The sequence below is a fragment of the Physella acuta genome, unplaced genomic scaffold, assembly GCF_028476545.2.
Source record: "Physella acuta isolate Inbredline_101_S28 unplaced genomic scaffold, ASM2847654v3 ptg002537l, whole genome shotgun sequence".
NCBI classification, from domain to species: Eukaryota; Metazoa; Mollusca; class Gastropoda; family Physidae; genus Physella; species Physella acuta.
In genome coordinates this window covers 31,697-56,021 of record NW_026734004.1, presented here as the reverse complement: position 1 = coordinate 56,021, position 24,325 = coordinate 31,697, and the positions used below count along the sequence as shown (strand labels likewise).

The following is a 24,325-nucleotide window of genomic DNA, read 5'->3' as shown; positions in this document are numbered from 1 at the left end:
AGCACCATCTCACCTAGCACCATCTCACTTAGCACCATCTCACCCAGCACCATCTCACCTAGCACCATCTCATCTAGCACCATCTCACCTAACACCTAGCACCATCTCACCTAGCACCTAGCACCATCTCACCTAGCACCATCTCACCTAGCACCATCTCACCTAGCACCATCTCACCTAGCACCATCTCACCTAGCACCATCTCACCTAGCACCATCTCACCTAGCACCATCTCACTTAGCACCATCTCACCTGTCACCATCTCACCTAGCACCATCTCACCTAGCACCATCTCACCTAGCACCATCTCACCTAGCACCATCTCACCTGTCACCATCTCACCTAGCACCATCTCACCTAGCACCATCTCACCTAGCACCATCTCACCTAGCACCATCTCACCTAGCACCATCTCACTTAGCACCATCTCACCTAGCACCATCTCACTTAGCACCAACTCACCTATCACAATCTAATCTGACACCTAGCATCATCTCACCTGGCATCATCTTACCAGGCACCATTACATGACCATCATTAACATAACAAGAAATCGATCATTAGAAGAATCAGGAGGCGGTTTGAAACTTGATATTTGTGACATTTGAAACTTGATGAAATAGCTGACATCAAGAATACCTGACAGATGTAACAATCAGACCGGCAGCTTGAAATATGACCGGTAGACCTGGCCGGCAAATTCCGGTTATTTATCTAGAAATCGAAATTCTAATAAAACTAATTTCGTTATCTTCAGGCCAGAGATGTGAAGCATCGATTGTCGTGCGATTTCATTGTGTGTGGGGCTCCCACACCCGACCCCACACATAGCCCACACCCGACCCCACACATAGCCCACACCCGACCCCACACCCGACCCCACACATAGCCCACACCCGACCCCACACATAGCCCACACCCGACCCCACACCCGACCCCACACATAGCCCACACCCGACCCCACACATAGCCCACACCCGACCCCACACATAGCCCACACCCGACCCCACACCCGACCCCACACATAGCCCACACCCGACCCCACACATAACCCACACCCGACCCCACACATAACCCACACCCGACCCCACACATAGCCCACACCCGACCCCACACATAACCCACACCCGACCCCACACATAGCCCACACCCGACCCCACACCCGACCCCACACCTGACCCCACGTATAGCCCACACCCACGTCCCCCACACGTTCTCTTTCCCCCCCCCCCTCCCCCTCTCCCGCCCCACCACATCACTGCTCTCGAGTTTCAGTGAAAAATTGCGATTCTGGCTGTCTGTGATTGTAGCTGTCCTGTCTGTGATTGTAGCTGTCCTGTCTGTGATTTTAGCTGTTCTTTTTATGATTGTAGCTGTCCTGACTGTGATTGTAGCTGTCCTGACTGTGATTGTAATTGTACTGACTGTGATTGTAGCTTTCCTGTCTGTGATTGTAGCTGTCCTCTTTGTGATTGTAGCTTTCCTGACTGTGATTGTAGCTTTCCTGTCTGTGATTTTAGCTGTTCTCTTTATGATTGTAGCTGTCCTGACTGTGATTGTAGCTGTCCTGACTGTGATTGTAGCTGTCCTGACTGTGATCGAGCCCTTGGTGCCAGATTCAAAGGATCGTGGCTAGGACTGGCCAACACGCTTAGTTGACCTAAGTGACCTCGACACTTGACCTATGTAACCTCCAATTTTGACCTAAGTAACCTTGACACCAAAGTTTCTGATTTATAACTATTTCGCCATTGTCTAGCCACTAAAGGCAATCTTTTCTCCCCCCCCCCCCCCCCCACCCACAGCGCCAGGCGACCATGACCGTGATGACCCGAGGGCCAGAGGTCATCACAAGTTTGCTCAAAGACGTCAAGCACAAAATGGAGAACATGCTGAGTAAGAAGGAAAAGGCTGTTTTGGTAGGTGAACCCGTGACCCCAACAATTGTAACATGACCCCCATGACCCGAGCAAATGATTGCGATAGGACAACCATAACCCCATTGCACCTGTGCGAAATGTGTGGCATGTGTGTGGTAGATTGTGTGGGGGCGTGTGTGGTAGATTGTGTGGGGGACGTGTGTGGTAGATTGTGTGGGGGATGTGTGTGGTAGATTGTGTGGGGGATGTGTGTGGTAGATTGTGTGGGGGATGTGTGTGGTAGATTGTGTGGGGGATGTGTGTGGTAGATTGTGTGGTAGATTGTGTGGGGGACGTTTGTGGTAGATTGTGTGGGGGATGTGTGGGGGATGTGTGTGGTAGATTGTGTGGGGGACGTTTGTGGTAGATTGTGTGGGGGATGTGTGTGGTAGATTGTGTGGGGCATGTGTGTGGTAGATTGTGTGGTAGATTGTGTGGGGGATGTGTGTGGTAGATTGTGTGGGGGATGTGTGTGGTAGATTGTGTGGGGGATGTGTGTGGTAGATTGTGTGGGGGATGTGTGTGGTAGATTGTGTGGGGGATGTGTGTGGTAGATTGTGTGGGGCATGTGTGTGGTAGATTGTGTGGTAGATTGTGTGGGGGATGTGTGTGGTAGATTGTGTGGGGGATGTGTGTGGTAGATTGTGTGGGGGATGTGTGTGGTAGATTGTGTGGGGGATGTGTGTGGTAGATTGTGTGGGGGATGTGTGTGGTAGATTGTGTGGGGGATGTGTGTGGTAGATTGTGTGGGGGCGTGTGTGGTAGATTGTGTGGGGGATGTGTGTGGTAGATTGTGTGGGGGACGTTTGTGGTAGATTGTGTGGGGGATGTGTGGGGGATGTGTGTGGTAGATTGTGTGGGGGATGTGTGTGGTAGATTGTGTGGGGGATGTGTGTGGTAGATTGTGTGGGGGATGTGTGTGGTAGATTGTGTGGGGGATTGTGTGGGGGATGTGTGTGGTAGATTGTGTGGGGGATGTGTGTGGTAGATTGTGTGGGGGACGTGTGTGGTAGATTGTGTGGTAGATTGTGTGGGGGATGTGTGTGGTAGATTGTGTGGGGGATGTGTGTGGTAGATTGTGTGGGGGACGTGTTCGGTAGATTGTGTGGGAGATTGTGTGGGGGACGTTTGTGGGAGATTGTGTGGGGGATGTGTGTGGTAGATTGTGTGGGGGATGTGTGTGGTAGATTGTGTGGGGGATGTGTGGGGTAGATTGTGTGGGGGATGTGTGTGGTAGATTGTGTGGGGGATGTGTGGGGTAGATTGTGTGGTAGATTGTGTGGGGGACGTGTGTGGTAGATTGTGTGGGGGATGTGTGGGGGATGTGTGTGGTAGATTGTGTGGTAGATTGTGTGAGGGACTTGTGTGGTAGATTGTGTGGGGGATGTGTGTGGTAGATTGTGTGGGGGATGTGTGTGGTAGATTGTGTGGGGGATGTGTGTGGTAGATTGTGTGGGGGATGTGTGTGGTAGATTGTGTGGGGGATGTGTGTGGTAGATTGTGTGGGGCATGTGTGTGGTAGATTGTGTGGGGGATGTGTGTTGTAGATTGTGTGGGGGCGTGTGTGGTAGATTGTGTGGGGGATATGTGTGGTAGATTGTGGGGGGGACGTGTGTGGTAGATTGTGTGGGGGATGTGTGTGGTAGATTGTGTGGGGGATGTGTGTGGTAGATTGTGTGGTAGATTGTGTGGGGGATTTGTGTAGTAGATTTATGGGGGATGTGTGTGGTTGATTGTGTGGGGGACGTGTGTGGTAGATTGTGTGGGGGATGTGTGGGGTAGATTGTGTGGGGGATGTGTGGGGTAGATTGTGTGGTAGATTGTGTGGGGGATGTGTGTGGTAGATTGTGTGGGGGATGTGTGTGGTAGATTGTGTGGGGCATGTGTGTGGTAGATTGTGTGGGGGATGTGTGTTGTAGATTGTGTGGGGGCGTGTGTGGTAGATTGTGTGGGGGATATGTGTGGTAGATTGTGGGGGGACGTGTGTGGTAGATTGTGTGGGGGATGTGTGTGGTAGATTGTGTGGTAGATCGTGTGGGGGACGTGTGTGGTAGAATGTGTGGGTGATGTGTGTGGTAGATTGTGTGGGGGATGTGTGTTGTAGATTGTGTGGGGGCATGTGAGGTAGACTGTGTGGGGGATGTGTGTGGTAGATTGTGTGGGGGCGTGTGTGGTAGATTGTGTGGGGGATATGTGTGGTAGATTGTGTGGGGGACGTGTGTGGTAGATTGTGTGGGGGCGTGTGTGGTAGATTGTGTGGGGGATGTGTGTGGTAGATTGTGTGGGGGATGTGTGTGGTAGATTGTGTGGGGGACGTGTGTGGTAGATTGTGTGGGGGCGTGTGTGGTAGATTGTGTGGGGGATGTGTGTGGTAGATTGTGTGGGGGATGTGTGTGGTAGATTGTGTGGGGGATGTGTGTGGTAGATTGTGTGGGGGATGTGTGTGGTAGATTGTGTGGGGGATGTGTGTGGTAGATTGTGTGGGGCATGTGTGTGGTAGATTGTGTGGGGGATGTGTGTAGTAGATTGTATGGGGGATGTGTGTGGTAGATTGTGTGGGGGATGTGTGTGGTAGATTGTGTGGGGGACGTGTGTGGTAGATTGTGTGGGGGATGTGTGTAGTAGATTGTATGGGGGATGTGTGTGGTTGATTGTGTGGGGGACGTGTGTGGTAGATTGTGTGGTAGATTGTGTGGGGGATGTGTGTGGTAGATTGTGTGGGGGATGTGTGTGGTAGATTGTGTGGGGAAAGTGTGTGGTAGATTGTGTGGGGGATGTGTGTGGTAGATTGTGTGGGGGATGTGTGTGGTTGATTGTGTGGGGGACGTGTGTGGTAGATTGTGTGGTAGATTGTGTGGGGGATGTGTGTGGTAGATTGTGTGGGGGATGTGTGTGGTAGATTGTGTGGGGGATGTGTGTGGTAGATTGTGGATTGTGTGGGGTATGTGTGTGGTAGATTGTGTGGGGGATGTGTGGGGTAGATTGTGTGGGGGATTTGTGTGGGGGCGTGTGTGGTAGATTGTGTGGGGTCTGTGTGTGGTAGATTGTGTGGGGGATGTGTGTGGTAGATTGTGTGGGGGCGTGTGTGGTAGATTGTGTGGGGTGTGTGTGTGGTAGATTATGTGGGGGATGTATGTGGTAGATTGTGGATTGTGTGGGGTATGTGTGTGGTAGATTGTGTGGGGGATGTGTGGGGTAGATTGTGTGGGGGATGTGTGTGGTAGCTTGTGTGGTAGCTTGTGTGGGGGATGTGTGTGGTTGATTGTGACTCTAACTTTCACTGCAGGCGCTAAAGAAAGTGGCCGAGGAATCCCTCCGACAGTACGGTCCATACAGCGAGTCTATCACCTTCAAAGTAAGTTGCTCTTATGTGTGCATGGCTATGTTCGTATGTGTGCATGGATATATTCGTATGTTTGCATGGCTGTGTTCGTATGTGTGCATGGCTATGTTCGTATGTGTGCATGGATATGTTCGTATGTTTGCATGGCTATGTTTGTATGTGTACTTGGATATGTATCCACTGTGTGGACAGGATTTAATTAAATGTGTCTTGTTCTAATTTAATTATATCGTAGTTTTGGTTTTTATCTCTGTGTTGCTATAGTGGATATAGTTTTTCTCTCACAGAAGGTTCCCTACTAATCCCCATTATGTTCCCCACTAATCCCCACGATGTTCCCCACTAATCCCAGGATGTTCCCCACTAATCCCCAGGATGTTCCCCACAAATCCGCAGGATGTTCCCCACTAATCCGCAGGATGTTCCCCACTAATCCTCAGGATGTTCCCCAGGATGTTCCCCACTAATCCCCATGATGTTCCCCACTAATCCCCATGATGTTCCCCACTAATCCCCACGATGTTCCCCACTAATCCGCAGGATGTTCCCCACTAATCCTCAGGATGTTCTCCAGGATGTTCCCCACTAATCCCCATGATGTTCCCCACTAATCCGCAGGATGTTCCCCACTAATCCTCAGGATGTTCCCCAGGATGTTCCCCACTAATCCCCATGATGTTCCCCACTAATCCCCAGGATGTTCCCCACTAATCCCCAGGATGTTCCCCACTAATCCCCATGATGTTCCCCACTAATCCCCATGATGTTCCCCACTAATCCCCCAGGATGTTCCCCACTAATCCCCACGATGTTCCCCACTAATCCCCATGATGTTCCCCACTAATCCTCAGGATGTTCCCAACGATGTTCCCCACTAATCCACAGGATGTTCTCCACTAATCCCCAGTATGTTCCCACTAATCCCCAGGATGTTCCCCACTAATCCGCAGGATGTTGCCCACTAATCCTCAGGATGTTCCCCACTAATCCCAATGATGTTCCCCACTAATCCCCAGGATGTTCCCACTAATCCCCAGGATGTTCCCCACTAATCCTCAGGATGTTCCCCACTAATCCCAATGATGTTCCCCACTAATCCCCAGGATGTTCCCCACTAATCCCCAGGATGTTCCCCACTAATCCCCATGATGTTCCCCACTAATCCCAGGATGTTCCCCACTAATCCCCATGATGTTCCCTACTAATCCCCAGGATGTTCCCCAGGATGTTCCCCACTAATCCCCATGATGTTCCCTACTAATCCCCAGGATGTGAGCTACTACAACGCCAAGAAGATTGTCATCGACACGGACCTAAAGAACATGGAGAACGCCTCCATCAGTGCCATCAAGGAGACGATCCACTACCTGCCCACAGACTCCAGCAACCCGTGGCCATTTCAGACACAGAAAGGCCGGCAACTCTTCAACACCAACTTTAGCTCCATTCACGTGCCGACAAACATCTACGACAAATGTAAGTCAGATCTTAAGCCTTGGTGTTTCGTATGTCGTGACATTATGTACCTGATTCACCCCCCCCACCTCCCCCACTTGTTCTGCCTGTCCCAGCCCCCCCCCCTCCCCTCCCCCCACTGATGCCCTGCCTGTCTTAGCCCCCCAGATCCTGAATGGTGTCAAGTGGAGCGCGAACATGACTCAGCAGTTTATCACCAACAGTCGCGCTGACCCCAGCCTGGCCTGGCAGTATTTTTGTAGCTCGGACGGTTTTTTCCGGATCTACCCAGGTACGTCACTACAGGTCTGCTACACATCAATCTAGAACATTCTCTGTACGTCACTACAGGTCTGCTACACATCAATCTAGAACAATCTCTGTACGTCACTACAGGTCTGCTACACATCAATCTAGAACATTCTCTGTACGTCACTACAGGTCTGCTACACATCAATCTAGAACATTCTCTGTACGTCACTACAGGTCTGCTACACATCAATCTAGAATATTCTCTGTACGTCACTACAGGTCTGCTACACATCAATCTAGAACATTCTCTGTACGTCACTACAGGTCTGCTACACATCAATCTAGAACATTCTCTGTACGTCACTACAGGTCTGCTACACATCAATCTAGAACATTCTCTGTACGTCACTACAGGTCTGCTACACATCAATCTAGAACATTCTCTGTACGTCACTACAGGTCTGCTACACATCAATCTAGAACATTCTCTGTACGTCACTACAGGTCTGCTACACATCAATCTAGAACATTCTCTGTACGTCACTACAGGTCTGCTACACATCAATCTAGAACATTCTCTGTACGTCACTACAGGTCTGCTACACATCAATCTAGAACATTCTCTGTACGTCACTACAGGTCTGCTACACATCAATCTAGAACATTCTCTGTACGTCACTACAGGTCTGCTTCACATCAATCTAGAACATTCTCTGTACGTCACTACAGGTCTGCTACACATCAATCTAGAACATTCTCTGAACCAAGGGACACAATCCAAAAAATATTTTTCCTTATACCGTCTGTTGTCAGTCACCTGTCCAAAATGTCATATATATATATATATATATATATATATATATATATATATATATATATATATATATATATATATATATATATATATATATATATATATATATATATATATATAATATATGTGTGTGTGTGTGTGTTTGTGTTTGTGTGTAACATGGAAAACATTTTTTACCGTGGCGCCTTTTTTGTGGTTCCGCCACTGTTTGTGACGTTATTCATGTGATTCAAACGTTATTGTCGCGTGATTCAAATGTTATAGTCACGTGATTCAAATGTTATAGTCACGCGATTCAAATGTTATAGTCACGCGATTCAAATGTTATAGTCACGTGATTCAAATGTTATTGTCACGTGATTCAAATGTTATTGTCACGTGGTTCCCATCTCTCTCCAGCCATGAAGTGGCCCAGTAACGTCAACGTTATAGACACCTACGACTGCAGAATGCGGAAATGGTGAGTTCATTGACCCCTTCTTGACGTCATTTGGCCGGTTTTAATCTGGTTCAACTTTTTTTCTCATGTGTGACACTCATCTTGGCCCTCCCCTCCCCCCCTCCCCCTCCACCAGGTACATCCAGGCGTCCTCCTCCCCCAAGAACGTCCTGATTCTGCTAGACGCCAGCGGCTCCATGAAGGGCCTGAGGTTTGTCATCGCTACAAGTACTGTCAGCAAAATACTCGAGACGCTTAGTGATGAGGACTACTTCAACATTATAACGGTGGGTGTCACCTTTATAACGGTGGGTGTCACCTTTATAGCGGTGGGTGTCACCTTTATAACGGTGTAACGGTGGGTGTCACTTTTATAAAGGTGTGTCACCTTTATAACGGTGGGTGTCACCTTTATAACGGTGGGTGTCACCTTTATAACGGTGTAACGGTGGGTGTCACTTTTATAAAGGTGTGTCACCTTTATAACGGTGTAACGGTGGGTGTCAACTTTATAACGGTGGGTGTCACCCTTATAACGGTGGGTGTCACCTTTATAGCGGTGGGTGTCACCTTTATAACGGTGGGTGTCACCTTTATAACGGTTGGTGTCACCTTTATAGCGGTGGGTGTCACCTTTTTAACGGTGGGTGTCACCTTTAAAACGGTGGGTGTCACCTTTATAACGGTGTAATGGTGGGTGTCACTTTTATAACGGTGTAACAGTGGGTGTCACATTTATAACGGTGTAACGGTGGGTGTCACCTTTATAACGGTGTAACAGTGGATGTCTGGTGTCACCTTGATAGCGGTGGGTGTCACCTTTATAACCGTGTAACGGTGGGTATCACCTTTATAACGATATAACGGTGGGTGTCTGGTGTCACCTTTATAGCGGTGGATGTCACCGTTATAGCGGTGGGTGTCACCTTTATTACGGTGGGTGTCACCTTTATAACGGTGTAACGGTGGGTATCACCTTTATAACGGTGTAACAGTGGATGTCTGGTGTCACCTTTATAGCGGTGGGTGTCACCTTTATAGCGGTGGGTGTCACCTTTATAACGGTGGGTGTCACCTTTATAACGGTGTAACGGTGGGTATCACCTTTATAACGGTGTAATAGTGGATGTCTGGTGTCACCTTTATAGCGGTGGGTGTCACCTTTATAGCGGTGGGTGTCACCTTTATAACGGTGGGTGTCCATTTTATGGCATTCATTGTGTCACCACCACAGCGTATCACCACTGTGTCACCAGTCGCAGCTCTTATCCCCAGTTCTCTGACGAAGCCCGCTATGTTGACGAGTGTTTCAACGACACCCTCATCTCTGCCAACGCCGACAACATCAAACTGCTGGAGGAGAAGATCGACAACATCATGCCCCGCGCCAACGCCAACTTCGAGAAAGCTTTAACCAAAGCCTTCCAGCTGTTCTTAAAGGTACGGTTAGTGCAGGGGTTCTCAACCTTTTTTTACTGTAGAGCACATTCTAAAATATCGGTAGGGTGGCGGGCACCACCTATTTTAAATCGACAAACTCCTCCCAGAGGCTTAGCGACCCTTCCCGTCACCCGGGGACAAAACTTTCGATTTGTAACCCCACCCCCTAAAATTTTCGATTTGCACCTCCCCCCCCCCCCCCCCCCCCTCAAACTTTCGATTTCCATCCCCTTCAACCTTTCAATAAGTTTTATGAAAAAAATTCTGTCTCTGTTTAATAGTGAGAGGCGGGCACATGCGAATCGTTCGGCGGGCGCCATGGCGCCCGCGGGCACGGGGTTGGGAACCCCTGGGTTAGGGGAACTCTTGACCTAAGCCTTTCAATAAACACTCACATTGTGTCTGTATTTAAGTCCCTAACTTTGTCTGTATTTAAGTCCCTAACTTTGTCTGTATTTATGGACCCAACTTTGTCTGTATTTAAGTCCCTAACTTTGTCTGTATTTAAGTCCCTAACTTTGTCTGTATTTAAGTCCCCAACTTTGTCTGTATTTAAGTCCCTAACTTTGTCTGTATTTAAGTCCCTAACTTTGTCTGTATTTAAGTCCCCAACTTTGTCTGTATTTAAGTCCCCAACTTTGTCTGTATTTAAGTCCCTAACTTTGTCTGTATTTAAGTCCCTAACTTTGTCTGTATTTAAGTCCCCAACTTTGTCTGTATTTATGGACCCAACTTTGTCTGTATTTAAGTCCCCAACTTTGTATTTAAGTCCCTAACTTTGTCTGTATTTAAGTCCCTAACTTTGTCTGTATTTAAGTCCATAACTTTGTCTGTATTTAAGTCCCTAACTTTGTCTGTATTTAAGTCCCTAACTTTGTCTGTATTTTAGTCCCTAACTTTGTCTGTATTTGACCCCTGACAGGAGGAGGCAGAGTTCGGAGGTCAGACGCTGTGTAACAGAGCAATTATCATCGTCACTGACGGAGCGCCGGAAAATTTTGAACAAGTTTTTTATAGATTCAACTGGCCTCACAAACTGGTCAGTTGTCTTAGACGTTTTGTTTAGAGATTAGATGACCACTTGGTTGTCTTAGACGTTTTGTTTAGAGATTAGATGACCACTTGGTTGTCTTAGACGTTTTGTTTAGAGATTAGATGACCACTTGGTTGTCTTAGACGTTTTGTTTAGAGATTAGATGACCACTTGGTTGTCTTAGACGTTTTGTTTAGAGATTAGATGACCACTTGGTTGTCTTAGACGTTTTGTTTAGAGATTAGATGACCACTTGGTTGTCTTAGACGTTTTGTTTAGAGATTAGATGACCACTTGGTTGTCTTAGACGTTTTGTTTAGAAATGATCCGGTTGGTGACTGAAAATTCTCACTCAAGATATTAGACTTAATTGACTAAAATGACTATATCTGTTGAATTCATGAAAAAAAGTATTATTAATTATTAATATACTTTATATATTTTGAAGATATTTTGTCTTACGATATTATGAATTCAAGATATTTTGACCTCTGACTGAAGATATGTTGACACATGACTAAAGATATGTTGACTTATCACTAGAGATATTTTGACTTATGTCTGGAGATATTTTGACTTATGTCTGGAGATATTTTGACTTATGACTGGAGATATTTTGACTTATGTCTGGAGATATTTTGACTTATGACTGAAGATATTTTGCAGACTCGTGTTTTCACATTTCTCATCGGCAAGGAAGTCCCAGAGAATCGGCAGACCAAATGGATGGCGTGTGTCAACAAAGGTGTGTGGTCGTGTGGGTGTGGTTGTGTGTGTGTGGTTGTGTGTGTGTGGTTGCGGTGTGTGGTTGTGGTGTGTGGTTGTGGTGTGTGGTTGTGTGTGTGTGGTTGTGTGTGTGGTTGTGTGTGTGTGTGGTTGTGTGTGTGTGGTTGTGTGGTTGTGTGTGTGTGGTTGTGTGTGTGGTTGTGTGTGTGTGGTTGTGTGTAGTTGTGTATGTGTGGTTGTGTGTAGTTGTGTATGTGTGGTTGTGTGTGTGTGGTTGTGTGTGTGTGTGTGTGTGTGGTCGTGTGTGTGTGGTTGTGTGTAGTTGTGTATGTGTGGTTGTGTGTGTGTGGTTGTGTTTGTGTGTGGTTGTGGTTGTGTGTGTGTGGTTGTGGTTGTGTGTGTGGTTGTGTATGTTTGGTTGTGTGTTGTGTATGTGTGGTTGTGTGTGGTTGTGTGTGGTAGTGTATGTGTGGTTGTGTATGAATGATTGTGTGTTTAGTTGTCTGTGTGTGTGTGTGTGCTTGTGTGTGTGGTGTATGTGGTTTCGTCTGAGTTTGTTGTGTAATGCTCTATGTCAATAAAGGTGTGTGGCTTTTGGTGTGTGTTTGTGGGGGTGTGGTGTGTTTAAGTGTGTGTTTAAGTGTGTGTTTACTGAAGTAATTCGACCATTTTCTATTCAGGGGAGTTTACTCACATATCAACGCGAGCAGACGTTCAAGAAAATGTTCAGGTAGATTTTCTTCTGGTACATTCGAAACGATGTATTCTAAAAATAGATCTATATATCTGTGGGGTTTATTTATTTTTTTCTCTCTCTCTCTCTCCCTCTCTCTCTCTCTCTCCCTCTCTCTCACCCATGTTATCAGCTAGACCTGTGGGTTACCACATTTCTCTCACCCATGTTACCAGCTAGACACGTGGGTTACCACATTTCTCTCACCCATGTTACCAGTTAGACCCGTGGGTAACCCCCCTCCCACCTGTGACTGTTGGGTTTGTTAGCGTGCCACCCTGCCCTACATGCACCCCATCTCCTCAGCTGTTGTCCCCGGGTTTATCAACAATCGAAAACAAAATGGCATCAGATTCAGCCATTTTAGTTTGGGGGACATTTAAAAGGGACAAACTTTGGGGGACATTTAAAAGGGACACACTTTGGGGGACATTTAAAAGGGACAAACTTTGGGGGACATTTAAAAGGGACACACTTTGGGGGGCATTTAAAAGGGACAAACTTTGGGGGACATTTAAAATGGACAAACTTTGGGGACATTTAAAAGGGACAAACTTTGGGGGACATTTAAAAGGGATAAACTTTGGGGACATTTAAAAGGGACAATTTGACCGGATCGAAAGGTCAAGGTCAGGTTTTCCAATCGATCGAGGCCCAAAAAACTTTGTCCTGTCCAACAACAGAAATACATCAAACTTTGCCCAACAGAAATACATCAAACTTTGCCCAACAGAAATACATCAAACTTTGTCCAACAGAAATACATCAAACTTTGCCCAACAGAAATACATCAAACTTTGCCCAACAGAAATACATCAAACTTTGTCCAACAGAAATACATCAAACTTTGCCCAACAGAAATACATCAAACTTTGTCCAACAGAAATACATCAAACTTTGCCCAACAGAAATACATCAAACTTTGTCCAACAGAAATACATCAAACTTTGCCCAACAGAAATACATCAAACTTTGCCCAACAGAAATACATCAAACTTTGCCCAACAGAAATACATCAAACTTTGTCCAACAGAAATACATCAAACTTTGCCCAACAGAAATACATCAAACTTTGCCCAACAGAAATACATCAAACTTTGCCCAACAGAAATACATCAAAGTGTTGAGCCGGCCCCTGGCACTGAAGAAGGTCGAACATAAGGTGTGGAGCTCGGTCTACCTGGACTACATGACCGAGAAGAATCCCATCAAGATCCCCATCTCACGACCTCACCATCTGGACGCTAACTACGACGACCAGTCGACATACGAGGTGAGAGTTCCTGGTTCAAATCCCACCCAGACGTCAACCAACTCACAAAATACACATACATATATCATAGACTCACATATACAGAAAGATACACATACATACATTCATACAATACATACACATATATACACATACATACATACACAAATAGCCACACAAATAGGCGCACATACAGAAACATACACACATACAATATATACACATACATACTTAGACCTACACAGTATCCGCCCCCCCCCCCTTTTTTTAAACATTACATGTCCGTACCTACAACTTTAACTTGATCTTTAGAATTGTCATTTGTTGATATAAACTTGTTGTTCGTGCACTTGATATAAACTTGTACATGTAGCCTACTTGATATAAACTTGTTGTTGGTGCACCTGATGTAAACTTGTTGTTCGTGCAACTGATATAAACTTGTTGTTCGTGCACTTGATATAAACTTGTTCATGTATTTGATATAAACGTGTGGTGTGCACCTGATATAAACATGTTGTTGTTGCAACTGATATAAACTTGTTGTTGGTCCACCTGATATCAACTTGTTGTTGGTGCACCTGATGTTAACTTGATGTTGGTGCACCTTATGTTAACTTGATGTTGGTGCGCCTGATGTTAACTTGATGTTGGTGCACCCGATGTTAACTTGATGTTGGTGCACCTGATGTTAACTTGATGTTGGTGCACCTGATGTTAACTTGATGTTGGTGCCCCTGATGTTAACTTGATGTTGGTGCACCTGATGTTAACTTGATGTTTGAAATGTCCCTAGGGTCTAGGTCTAGTGATGTCCTTCTCGATGCCCGTCTATGACGTCAGAGATAAAGTGGTAGGAATTATTTTCTTATTTTAATTCTTTCTTGAAATTTTAGGAATTCTTTTCTCATTTTAATTCTTTCTTGAAATTTTAGGAATTCTTTTCTCATTTTAATTCTTTCTTGAAATTTTAGGAATTCTTTTCTCATTTTAATTCTTTCTTGAAATTTTAGGAATTCTTTTCTCATTTTAATTCTTTCTTGAAATTTTAGGAATTCTTTTCTCATTTTAATTCTTTGTTGAAATTTTAGGATTTCTTTTCTCATTTTAATTCTTTGTTGAAATTTTAGGAATTCTTTTCTCATTTTAATTATTTGTTGAAATTTTAGGAATTCTTTTCTCATTTTTATTCTTTCTTGAAATTTTCTAAATTTGTAATTCTATCTAACACTTTATTTTTATCTTTGTAAATTTTAAAATTTATCAAATACTTTCTGAATAATAATTTTTAGAATTTAAATGTTTCAACAAATCAGAATTTTCTTTATCTACTAGACGACCCGTTATTCTCGAATAGCCGGAGGTTTTGGGAGTAATCTATAAATGACGTCATGTTTGTTTGACAATTTTTATCTTTCCCCTTCCTTCCCACTGTCGCATATCTTTACAAAAAGTCAGACCCCACATTCAAAAAGACGTCACACCTCTGGCAACATGTTTTTGTCTTTTAAAAACTTCGATTTCTGCTGAGCATGGGTCTGATCACGCTATCCCTTTATATGCTGATAACTCTACTTCACCTGCCCCGTGTCCCGCCAAGTCCCTATAGGCAACGTTATCATTCACATCTATAAAAAATATTTAATATAGACACCATGTGTCTCGAACCCGTACCACCCGTATGGCAACTATTACACTATCATCTCAGCTAGCTGGTATTACGTAACTCCCGAATTCTTTTGGAATGGTTCTAGGAACAAAAACTCTTCGTAGACTCGAATCTAATGTCTAGGGTTAAATACAATTACGAAGATCTTCTGAAACCAATAAAACTTTTAATCAATCTAAAACCTTCTTAAAAGCAAACAAGTCTAAATAATAAAATACTATGCAAAAAATATAAAATAATGAAAAACCGAACTTACAATTTCAGAAATAAAACACTTAAGATACTGACATTGGATAAGATACCTAAGTTATCACCACAACCAACACGTTATTAAAATAAAACACAGAAAAAATACTGAATACACTGGAACTTGGAGATAATTACTGCTTAATCTCTCTCTCTCTCTCTCTCTCTGTGGGTGTCTATTGGGCTCCTCGTGCTAAGAAAATTCCTCCTTTATGTACTACTCTAAAATTATGGGATGTTGACACCAATGTTAAGGACCATTGGTGATGGAGCCACAGCACGAGTCACACGAACACAGTTGTGAATACTATCACATGAGTCTAGTGGAAAAATAAGACTTAAGTAGGTCACACTGGGCACTTCCGATTATGTGCAAAATGAGTGGGATACTTCACGTAGGGTCAGCGTAATAAACGTGAGTTACGCGAATAGGCCCTATTGTTTCAAATTAAATTCTATCCCAAATAAGCCAATTCCATAGCTAAACAAACAAAGATTTATATAAAATAACTGAAATAGTTAAGTATAGAAACTCATTATTGACATTGATTCTAGATCCAGATAACGGTAGATCTAGATATCTAGATCTAGATAACGGTAGATCTAGATATGTAGATCTAGAATCTACGGCTGGCTTAAGCCTAGTGTTACGGTAGCTCTAGACCAGGGGTCTCCAAACTACGGCCCGCGGGCCGAATGCGGCCCGCGAGGTCCTCTCATCCGGCCCGCGGAGATCTTTTTGTCCACGGAAAAAAACGTTTGTTAGTGATGGCTGAGGAACTTTTGCTCAGAAAAATCACGACATGCCTGGAAGAAACTGGCCCCCGAACTGAAATTCGATAGTTAATGCGGCCCTCGGACTGAAAAGTTTGGAGACCCCTGCTCTAGACCTAGATAAAGAATACAATCCTTGAATTTTTTAATTACATGATCTGTGAAGCTAAACAAATTTCATAAAAAACGTTGTAATAACAAACTTTTATGTAACCATGCACTAAAAAAAGTAAAAAATAAATTATACACTACTATTTAAATAACTATAAAGAAAAGCGTGGGTCATTTTAGTATCTATTGGATACCTTACTAATATTGAGGGGATGACATCAAAATGTCCATACCATCAAAATGTCCATAACATCAAAATGTCCATAACATTAAAATGTCCATACACCAGGGTGAGCTAGAAGAGGTGCCAGACAGAAACTTGATCGGAGTTGTCGGGACTGATATCAGGATCAATGACATCATCAAGATGTTGCCTACGTTCAAGGTGAGTGTCTGTCTTTCTGTCTGTTTGTGTGTGTGTCTGTGGGATATCATCAAGATGTTGCCCACGTTCAAGGTGAGTGTCTGTCTTTCTGTCTGTTTGTGTGTCTATGTGATATCATCAAGATGTTGCCCACGTTCAAGGTGAGTGTCTGTCTTTCTGTCTGTTTGTGTGTGTGTCTGTGGGATATCATCAAGATGTTACCCACGTTCAAACAAAACTTGTATCCAACAATTTTGTATTTTTGTTTTTGATGTTTAAACTACTCATACCTTAACTGTAATTTAAAAAAATAATCTTTAATTTAAAAAAAATGATAATGTTAATTAACTTGTAATTAATTATGTTTTAGCTGGGCGTTCATGGCTACGCTTTTGGTATTACCAATCACGGCTACGTCTTATTTCATCCAGATTATCGGCCTTTTGTAAGTTCCATAACTCATGCATTATTTCATCCAGATTATCGGCCTTTTGTAAGTTCCATAACTCATGCATTATTTCATCCAGATTATCGGCCTTTTGTAAGTTCCATAACTCATGCAAATCTTATTTATCGTGTATAATTCTTTACATCTTATATTCACCTTTAGAAGTCCCATAAATTGTGAGACCAATATAATTGTAGAATTTATTGCCCATAAGCACTGTCATTGACTCAATTGCACATGAGCACTGTCATTGACTCAATTGCACATGAGCACTGTCATTGAATCAATTGCACATGAGCACTGTCATTGTTCCCCCAGCACAGCCCCACCCCTCCGAAGGGCGAAGACCTCCGCAACCAGGAGCGCCCTCTGAGGATCCGCCCCAACTACAACTCCATCGAGCTGTCCGAGGTCGAGCTGACCCTACAAGACGGCCCGGGTTGGGACAAGGATCATCCTGTAAGTTGTGTGTCTGACATCTGTCATGTGACATCTGGTCATGTGACATCTGGTCATGTGACATCTGGTCATGAGACATCTGGTCATGTGACATCTGGTCATGTGGCATATGGTCATGTGACATCTGGTCATGTGACATCTGGTCATGTGACATCAGGTCATGTGACATCTGGTCATGTGACATATGGTCATATGACATCAGGTCGTGTGACATCTGGTCATGTGACATCTGGTCATGTGGCATATGGTCATGTGACATCAGGTCGTGTGACATCTGGCCATATGGCATTTGGTCGTGTGACATATGGTCGTGTGACATCAGGTCGTGTTGGTCTTGTGACATCAGGTCGTGTTGGTCGTGTGGCATTTGATCTTGCGTAATTTGGTCATATAACGTATGTTCGTATAGATCAAGTGTTACATCACATAGCAGTGTAGTGTGGTCCTGTTGAACAAATCAGACACGTAGAACAAGCAAAGTTTTATTCACTTTTTGTCCAGCTACACCTTGTCCAGCACTTATTGCCAGCAAATGTCTTTGTTAACCAACTGTCATTAACTGTTGACCAACTGTCATTAACTGTTGACCAACTGTCATTAACTGTTGACCAACTGTCATTAACTGTTGACCAACTGTCATTAACTGTTGACCAACTGTCATTAACTGTTGACCAACTGTCATTAACCTTTGACCAACTGTCATTAACTGTTGACCAACTGTCATTAACTGTTGACCAACTGTCATTAACTGTTGACCAACTGTCATTAACCTTTGACCAACTGTCATTAACTGTTGACCAACTGTCATTAACTGTTGACCAACTGTCATTAACCTTTGACCAACTGTCATTAACCGTTGACCAACTGTCACCAACTGTTGACCAACTGTCATCAACTGTTGACCAACTGTCATCAACCTTTGACCAACTGTCATTAACCGTTGACCAACTGTCACCAACTGTTGACCAACTGTCATTAACTGTTGACCAACTGTCATTAACCTTTGACCAACTGTCATTAACCGTTGACCAACTGTCATCAACTGTTGACCAACTGTCATTAACCGTTGACCAACTGTCACCAACTGTTGACCAACTGTCATCAACTGTTGACCAACTGTCATCAACCTTTGACCAACTGTCATTAACCGTTGACCAACTGTCACCAACTGTTGACCAACTGTCATCAACTGTTGACCAACTGTCATCAACCTTTGACCAACTGTCATTAACCGTTGACCAACTGTCACCAACTGTTGACCAACTGTCATCAACTGTTGACCAACTGTCATCAACTGTTGAACAATTGTCACCAACTGTTGACCAACTGTCATCAACTGTTGACCAACTGTCATCAACTGTTGACCAACTGTCATCAACTGTTGATCAATTGTCACCAACTGTTGACCAACTGTCACCAACTGTCACCAATTGTCACCAACTGTTGACCAACTGTCATTAACCTTTGACCTCTTGTTGCAGCTACGACGTTATCTTTTGACCAGCAAGTCTGGCGGCTACAACATGACGCCGGCTAGTGTGTTAAGTCACACCAACGAAATGGTAGGTCAAGGTCACACAAACGATATGGTAGGTCAAGGTCACACCAACGATATGGTTGGTCAAGGTCACACCAACGATATGGTTGGTCAAGGTCACACTAACGATATGGTTGGTAAAAATAATAATCATTAAAAAAGTTTTAAAAAACCCACGTTTTCTGATTGAACTAAAAAGTAGAAAATAAATGCTATAGGCCCTACATCACAATAATGCAAGCGATCACTCTACTATAAGCGATGAAAAACGTGGGGCGCCGAAGTAAAAGTTATATTACTATTGATTAGATAATACTATTGACTTTTATTAGGGAGCTTGTAGAGAGTCAACAGTATTAGAAACTGTAAGAAAATCACGGCGCCCCACGTTTTTGCTCGCTTATAGTAGAGTGATCGCTTGCATTATTGTGATGTAGGGCCTATAGCATTTATTTTCTACTTTTTAGTTCAATCAGAAAACGTGGGTTTTTTAAAACTTTTTTAATGATTATTATTTTCTACTTTTTAGTCTTTGTCTGTTTGTTTGCATTAAAATCTTGCTATCGATTTTATCTTTTCACTTTTTTTGGGTAAACGAAGACAACTCGTAAAAAGACAACTCGTAAAAAGACAACTCGTAAAAAGACAACTCGTAAAAAGACAACTCGTAAAAAGACAACTCGTAAAAAGACAACTCGTAAAAAGACAACTCGTAAAAAACACGTTGTTTGAATACGTTACTGACTAGAACACATAGATTTGAACCCGTGTCGAGTGGGATAGCAATCGTGTGCCCAACCACTCGACCATATCGTCTCCCCCAAACTGGCCTACCTCCTGTAAGTTTAAACTCGGTTCAAGCTAAATTCTCTGCCCCTAAGCCTGTGGCGACATGTGATCGTTCGCTTCACTGCGCGCGAGGTACGCGTCGCTGGTTTTTTTTCTAATGGCTAGCAGAGGAGAATTATATATATAGATTATATAGCGGTCTAAAATGCTCAATAAAATGTTTCCATTGATCAATTTAGTAATAATAACAATTGAATATTCAATGGTCATCCAAAAGAAAGCTTCCCTGAAAATTTCAGCGCGCTAGCTAACTGGGAAGTGCCAGAAATTTCGATCGCAAGATTTGATTGGAAAGACAAACAAATAAACACACAGAGAAAGCAAGTTAAAGAAAACGTGGGAAAAATGTAGAAATTTATATTTATAAGAGTATTTCTAGAGTATTATATATATATATATATATATATATATATATATATATATATATATATATATATATATATATATATATATATATATATATATACACATAGCCGTCCCGGCCAGGCCCTGCACTGGCCTATGTGAAAAACCCCATCTTTAAAGGACCGTGACATGTGTTTTTGGTAATCAGCTGGCTTCAAAACTGTTAAATGATTAAAAATAATAATTAGTAAACAGAACGTTCAGTGTATAAAATAAATAAAAGGCAGCATTTAAAGTACCTACCACATTGCACTTTATCAATCCACGCTAATTATGTAATTATTTTTTTCCCAACACCAAAAGAAAGTAATAAAAAGTAAATTTTCCCCGATGTAACAGTTTTTTAAAAAGGGAAGTAATTGTGTTTTTCTTATTTATCCAGGGATGTGATGAGTGCTAAATGACTTAAAGTAAATAATGTTCAGACACAATAGATTTTTTTGGGAAGGGCGATACATTTTCTTTAATTTTTTTAACGCAATGTCATCAATTAACACTGTAAGTTTGGAAAATGAAATGTGTTTTATAACACCTTAAATAATAATTTTTTATATCATACCTATCTGTAAAGGACCATGACATGTATGTTTAGTAAGCATTATATACCCGGCATTGCCGATCCTAACCAAAACCAATCAAAACCAAAACACACACAAAAAAGAAACGCAAACATAACACATAAATTGAATGTAATGATGCATTGTCTTCATGTCTTGACCCACGTGCCAACTACGAACCGTATCTGTCAGGTAGAAGTGCCTGCAATTTCGCTCGGACGTTTCGATCTAGACAGACAGACAGACTGACGAGGAATTGAGTAAAATAAAAGCTTGTAAAAACATGAATTTCTGAATATTTTTTAGCGACTGAATCTAACGATTTACTTAAAAAAATTGTATTTCTGAATATTTTTTAGAGACGTGCGAAAGAAAGAAAAAACAATTACTTGTTTATGGAGGTAGCCGACACATTCAGGTAATTGGGAAAAAAACAAAGGTTAGAGGTTAGGGGTTAGGGTTTAGATGTTAGGGTTTAGGTGTTTAAGGTTAGGGGTTAGTGTGTAGGGGATAGAGGCAAGTGGTTAGGGTAAGGGTTGGATTATAGGTTAGGGGTTAGGGGTTAGAGGTTAGGGTAAAGGTTGGGTTAGGGGTTAGGATTAGGGGTGGGGTCAGCGGACAGTGTTTAGGGATAGGGGTTAGGGATAAGGGTTAGGGTTAAGGATGAGTATTTAGATTACTTAGAGTCAAAATGTAGAGCAAGAAAACTCATGTACAATTGCGCTCTGTCAACTCATGTACTATTACACTCTGTTGGGTGTGGGTGTGTATTCAAATGTTCAAAAATATTTCAACAATGGACACGAGCGAGAAAAGTCTCAAAGGTATTTGAGAGGTGCATAAATTAATTTAAAAATCTTGCACGGCGTAGTTACAATTAATATGGTTATAAAATCCTGTCTTTCTGGTTATATTTGGACTTTACTAAAGATTGGACGTATTTGATGTTTTTAATATTTTCGGTAACTAAATAAAATTTAAAAAAAAAGCAAAAACAATTTGGTTTTCACGTGTAATGGCGACATAAACAATGGCATCCTGCTATTGGATAGGCCGGCATAGATTTTATTGTACACATTGTAAGCTAAAAATAGAAAACTCGGTCATGGGGTTTTAAATTTGCATTGTTATTTAAAAACTTGATCTGCAAAGTTTTGTAAACAAATAGTTATCGATCACTAAGTTACTGTACAGCCAATCAATATTTGTCTTACGAAAGTGAAACATCCGGTTTAAACTTAGGCTTGATGAAAATAAATAGAGATGTAGCCTTAAACTCAACAAATTATTTTCAAGTTCTCTGGATTTGCAACTTCTATAGCATTTATTCTAAAAATATAAAATTTCTAAATTAATTTTAGGCTTAAGTTTTTATTTTTTATTTTTTTTTACGGTCTAAATCTAAAAAGCACGTTTTTACTCCATGTCAACAACATTATAGAAGGAATCTCGTCAACTCGCTCGCCTCCATTGAATTGGTTGTTAATTTCTGTTTGTATGTTCCCTCCTCTATATTGGTGATTGTTCTACTTTATGTTTGTATGTTCCCTCCTCTAGACTGGTGTTTGTTATACTTTATGTTTGTATGTTCCCTCCTCTAGACTGGTGTTTGTTCTACTTTCTGTTTGTATGTTCCCTCCTCTATATTGGTGTTTGTTCTACTTCCTGTTTGTATGTTCCCCTAGATTGGTGTTTGCTCTACCCGAAGGCTATGGTTCCCGATACATTAAATTAGATGACAGCAGTTTACGGAGTTTTGACCGTAAGTTCTAAGATCAAATTATGTGTTCAATGTTGCAGATTGTATCATGTCTGAAACTAAAGATTGTTAAAATAATTGACACCCCCACCCCCACCTCGCCTCACCCCACCCACCACACCATCTTGTTTCTGATAGAACTGTGCAAGGATCAAGCCAAGTCCAAGTACAGCAAATTTTACTTCTCAGCCTGGTAAGTCACGTCAGTCAGTTGGTCATTCAGTTGGTTGGTCAGTCAGTTGGTCAGTAAGTTGGTTGGTCAGTCAGTTGGTCAGTCAATTGGTCTGTCAGTCAGTCAGTTGGTCAGTCAGTCAATTGGTCAGTCAGTTGGTCAGTCAGTCAATTGGTCAGTTTGTCAGTCTCTTGGTCAGTCAGTTGGTCAGTTGGTCAGTCAGTCAGTTGGTCAGTCAGTCGGTTGGTCAGTCAGTCAATTGGTCAGTCAGTTGGTCAGTTTGTCAGTCTCTTGGTCAGTCAGTCTGTTGGTCAGTCAGTCAGTTGGTCAGTCAGACAGTTGGTCAGTCAGTCAGTTGGTCAGTCAGTTGGTCAGTCAGTTGGTCAGTCAGTTGGTCAGTCAGTTGGTCAGTCAGTTGGTCAGTCAGTCAATTGGTCAGTCAGTCAGTCAGTTGGTCAGTCAGTCAGTTGGTCAGTCAGTCAGTTGGTCAGTCAGTCAGTCAGTTGGTCAGTTGGTCAGTCAGTCAGTTGGTCAGTCAGTCGGTTGGTCAGTCAGTCAATTGGTCAGTCAGTTGGTCAGTTTGTCAGTCTCTTGGTCAGTCAGTCAGTCAGTTGGTCAGTCAGTTGGTCAGTCAGTCAGTTGGTCAGTCAGTCAGTCAGTTGGTCAGTTGGTCAGTCAGTCATTCAGTTGGTCAGTTGGTCAGTTGGTCAGTCAGTTGGTCAGTTGGTCAGTCAGTTGGTCAGTCAGTCAGTTGGTCAGTCAGTTGGTCAGTCAGTCAGTTGGTCAGTCAGTCAGTTGGTCAGTTGGTCAGTCAGTCAGTCAGTCAGTTGGCCAATTGGTTGAGTTCAATTAAGGACATGACGTTTAGAATAAGTTGTTAAATAGATCATTAGATCATTTTTAATGATCTTTTTTATACGGACTGGTTTCTATTTCAGGATCTATTGCTCTGATGGAGAACATTATTTTCAAATGAAAGATATTTGCCAGAACATATCCATTGAGGCTCTATGTAAGTCATTACACCACTGACACATCATTGACACCATCACTTACACATCACTGACACATCACTGACACATCACTGAAAAACCACATCACTGACACATCACTAACACATCACTGACACATCACTGACACATCACTGATACATCAAATAATTGAAACATCAAAACACATAACATCACATCATTAACACATCGACACATCACATCACTGACACATCACATCACTGACATATCACATCACTGACACATCACATCACTGACACATCACATCACTGACATATCACATCACTGACACATCACATCACTGACACATCACTGACACATCACTGACACATCACATCACTAACACATCACATCACTGACACATCACTGACACATCACATCACTGACAGATCACGTCACTGACACATCACATCACTGACAAATCACATCACTGACACATCATAGACACATCACATCACTGACACATCACATCACTGACACATCACATCACTGACACATCATAGACACATCACATCACGGACACATCACATCACTGACATATCACATCACTGACACATCA

The 24,325-nt window shown here is 42.9% G+C and overlaps 1 protein-coding gene across 1 annotated transcript in view; it reads left to right on the top strand.

Annotated features, from left to right (window-relative positions):
- Positions 1–1,805: 1,805 nt before the first annotated feature.
- The window catches only part of LOC131933513 (voltage-dependent calcium channel subunit alpha-2/delta-3), a gene marked incomplete at its 5' end in the record, with an annotated part of 35,577 nt that continues 13,057 nt past the window's right edge, over positions 1,806–24,325 (top strand). The window contains 20 exon segments of the mRNA XM_059290260.1: positions 1,806–1,919; positions 5,206–5,274; positions 6,531–6,738; positions 6,878–7,009; positions 8,183–8,243; positions 8,359–8,509; positions 9,498–9,662; positions 10,585–10,701; positions 11,362–11,440; positions 12,102–12,151; positions 13,263–13,427; positions 14,203–14,259; positions 16,496–16,591; positions 16,941–17,015; positions 17,337–17,477; positions 18,959–19,039; positions 21,185–21,243; positions 22,511–22,587; positions 22,723–22,777; positions 23,695–23,768. Coding sequence (XP_059146243.1) covers positions 1,806–1,919; positions 5,206–5,274; positions 6,531–6,738; positions 6,878–7,009; positions 8,183–8,243; positions 8,359–8,509; positions 9,498–9,662; positions 10,585–10,701; positions 11,362–11,440; positions 12,102–12,151; positions 13,263–13,427; positions 14,203–14,259; positions 16,496–16,591; positions 16,941–17,015; positions 17,337–17,477; positions 18,959–19,039; positions 21,185–21,243; positions 22,511–22,587; positions 22,723–22,777; positions 23,695–23,768 — 2,026 coding nt within the window.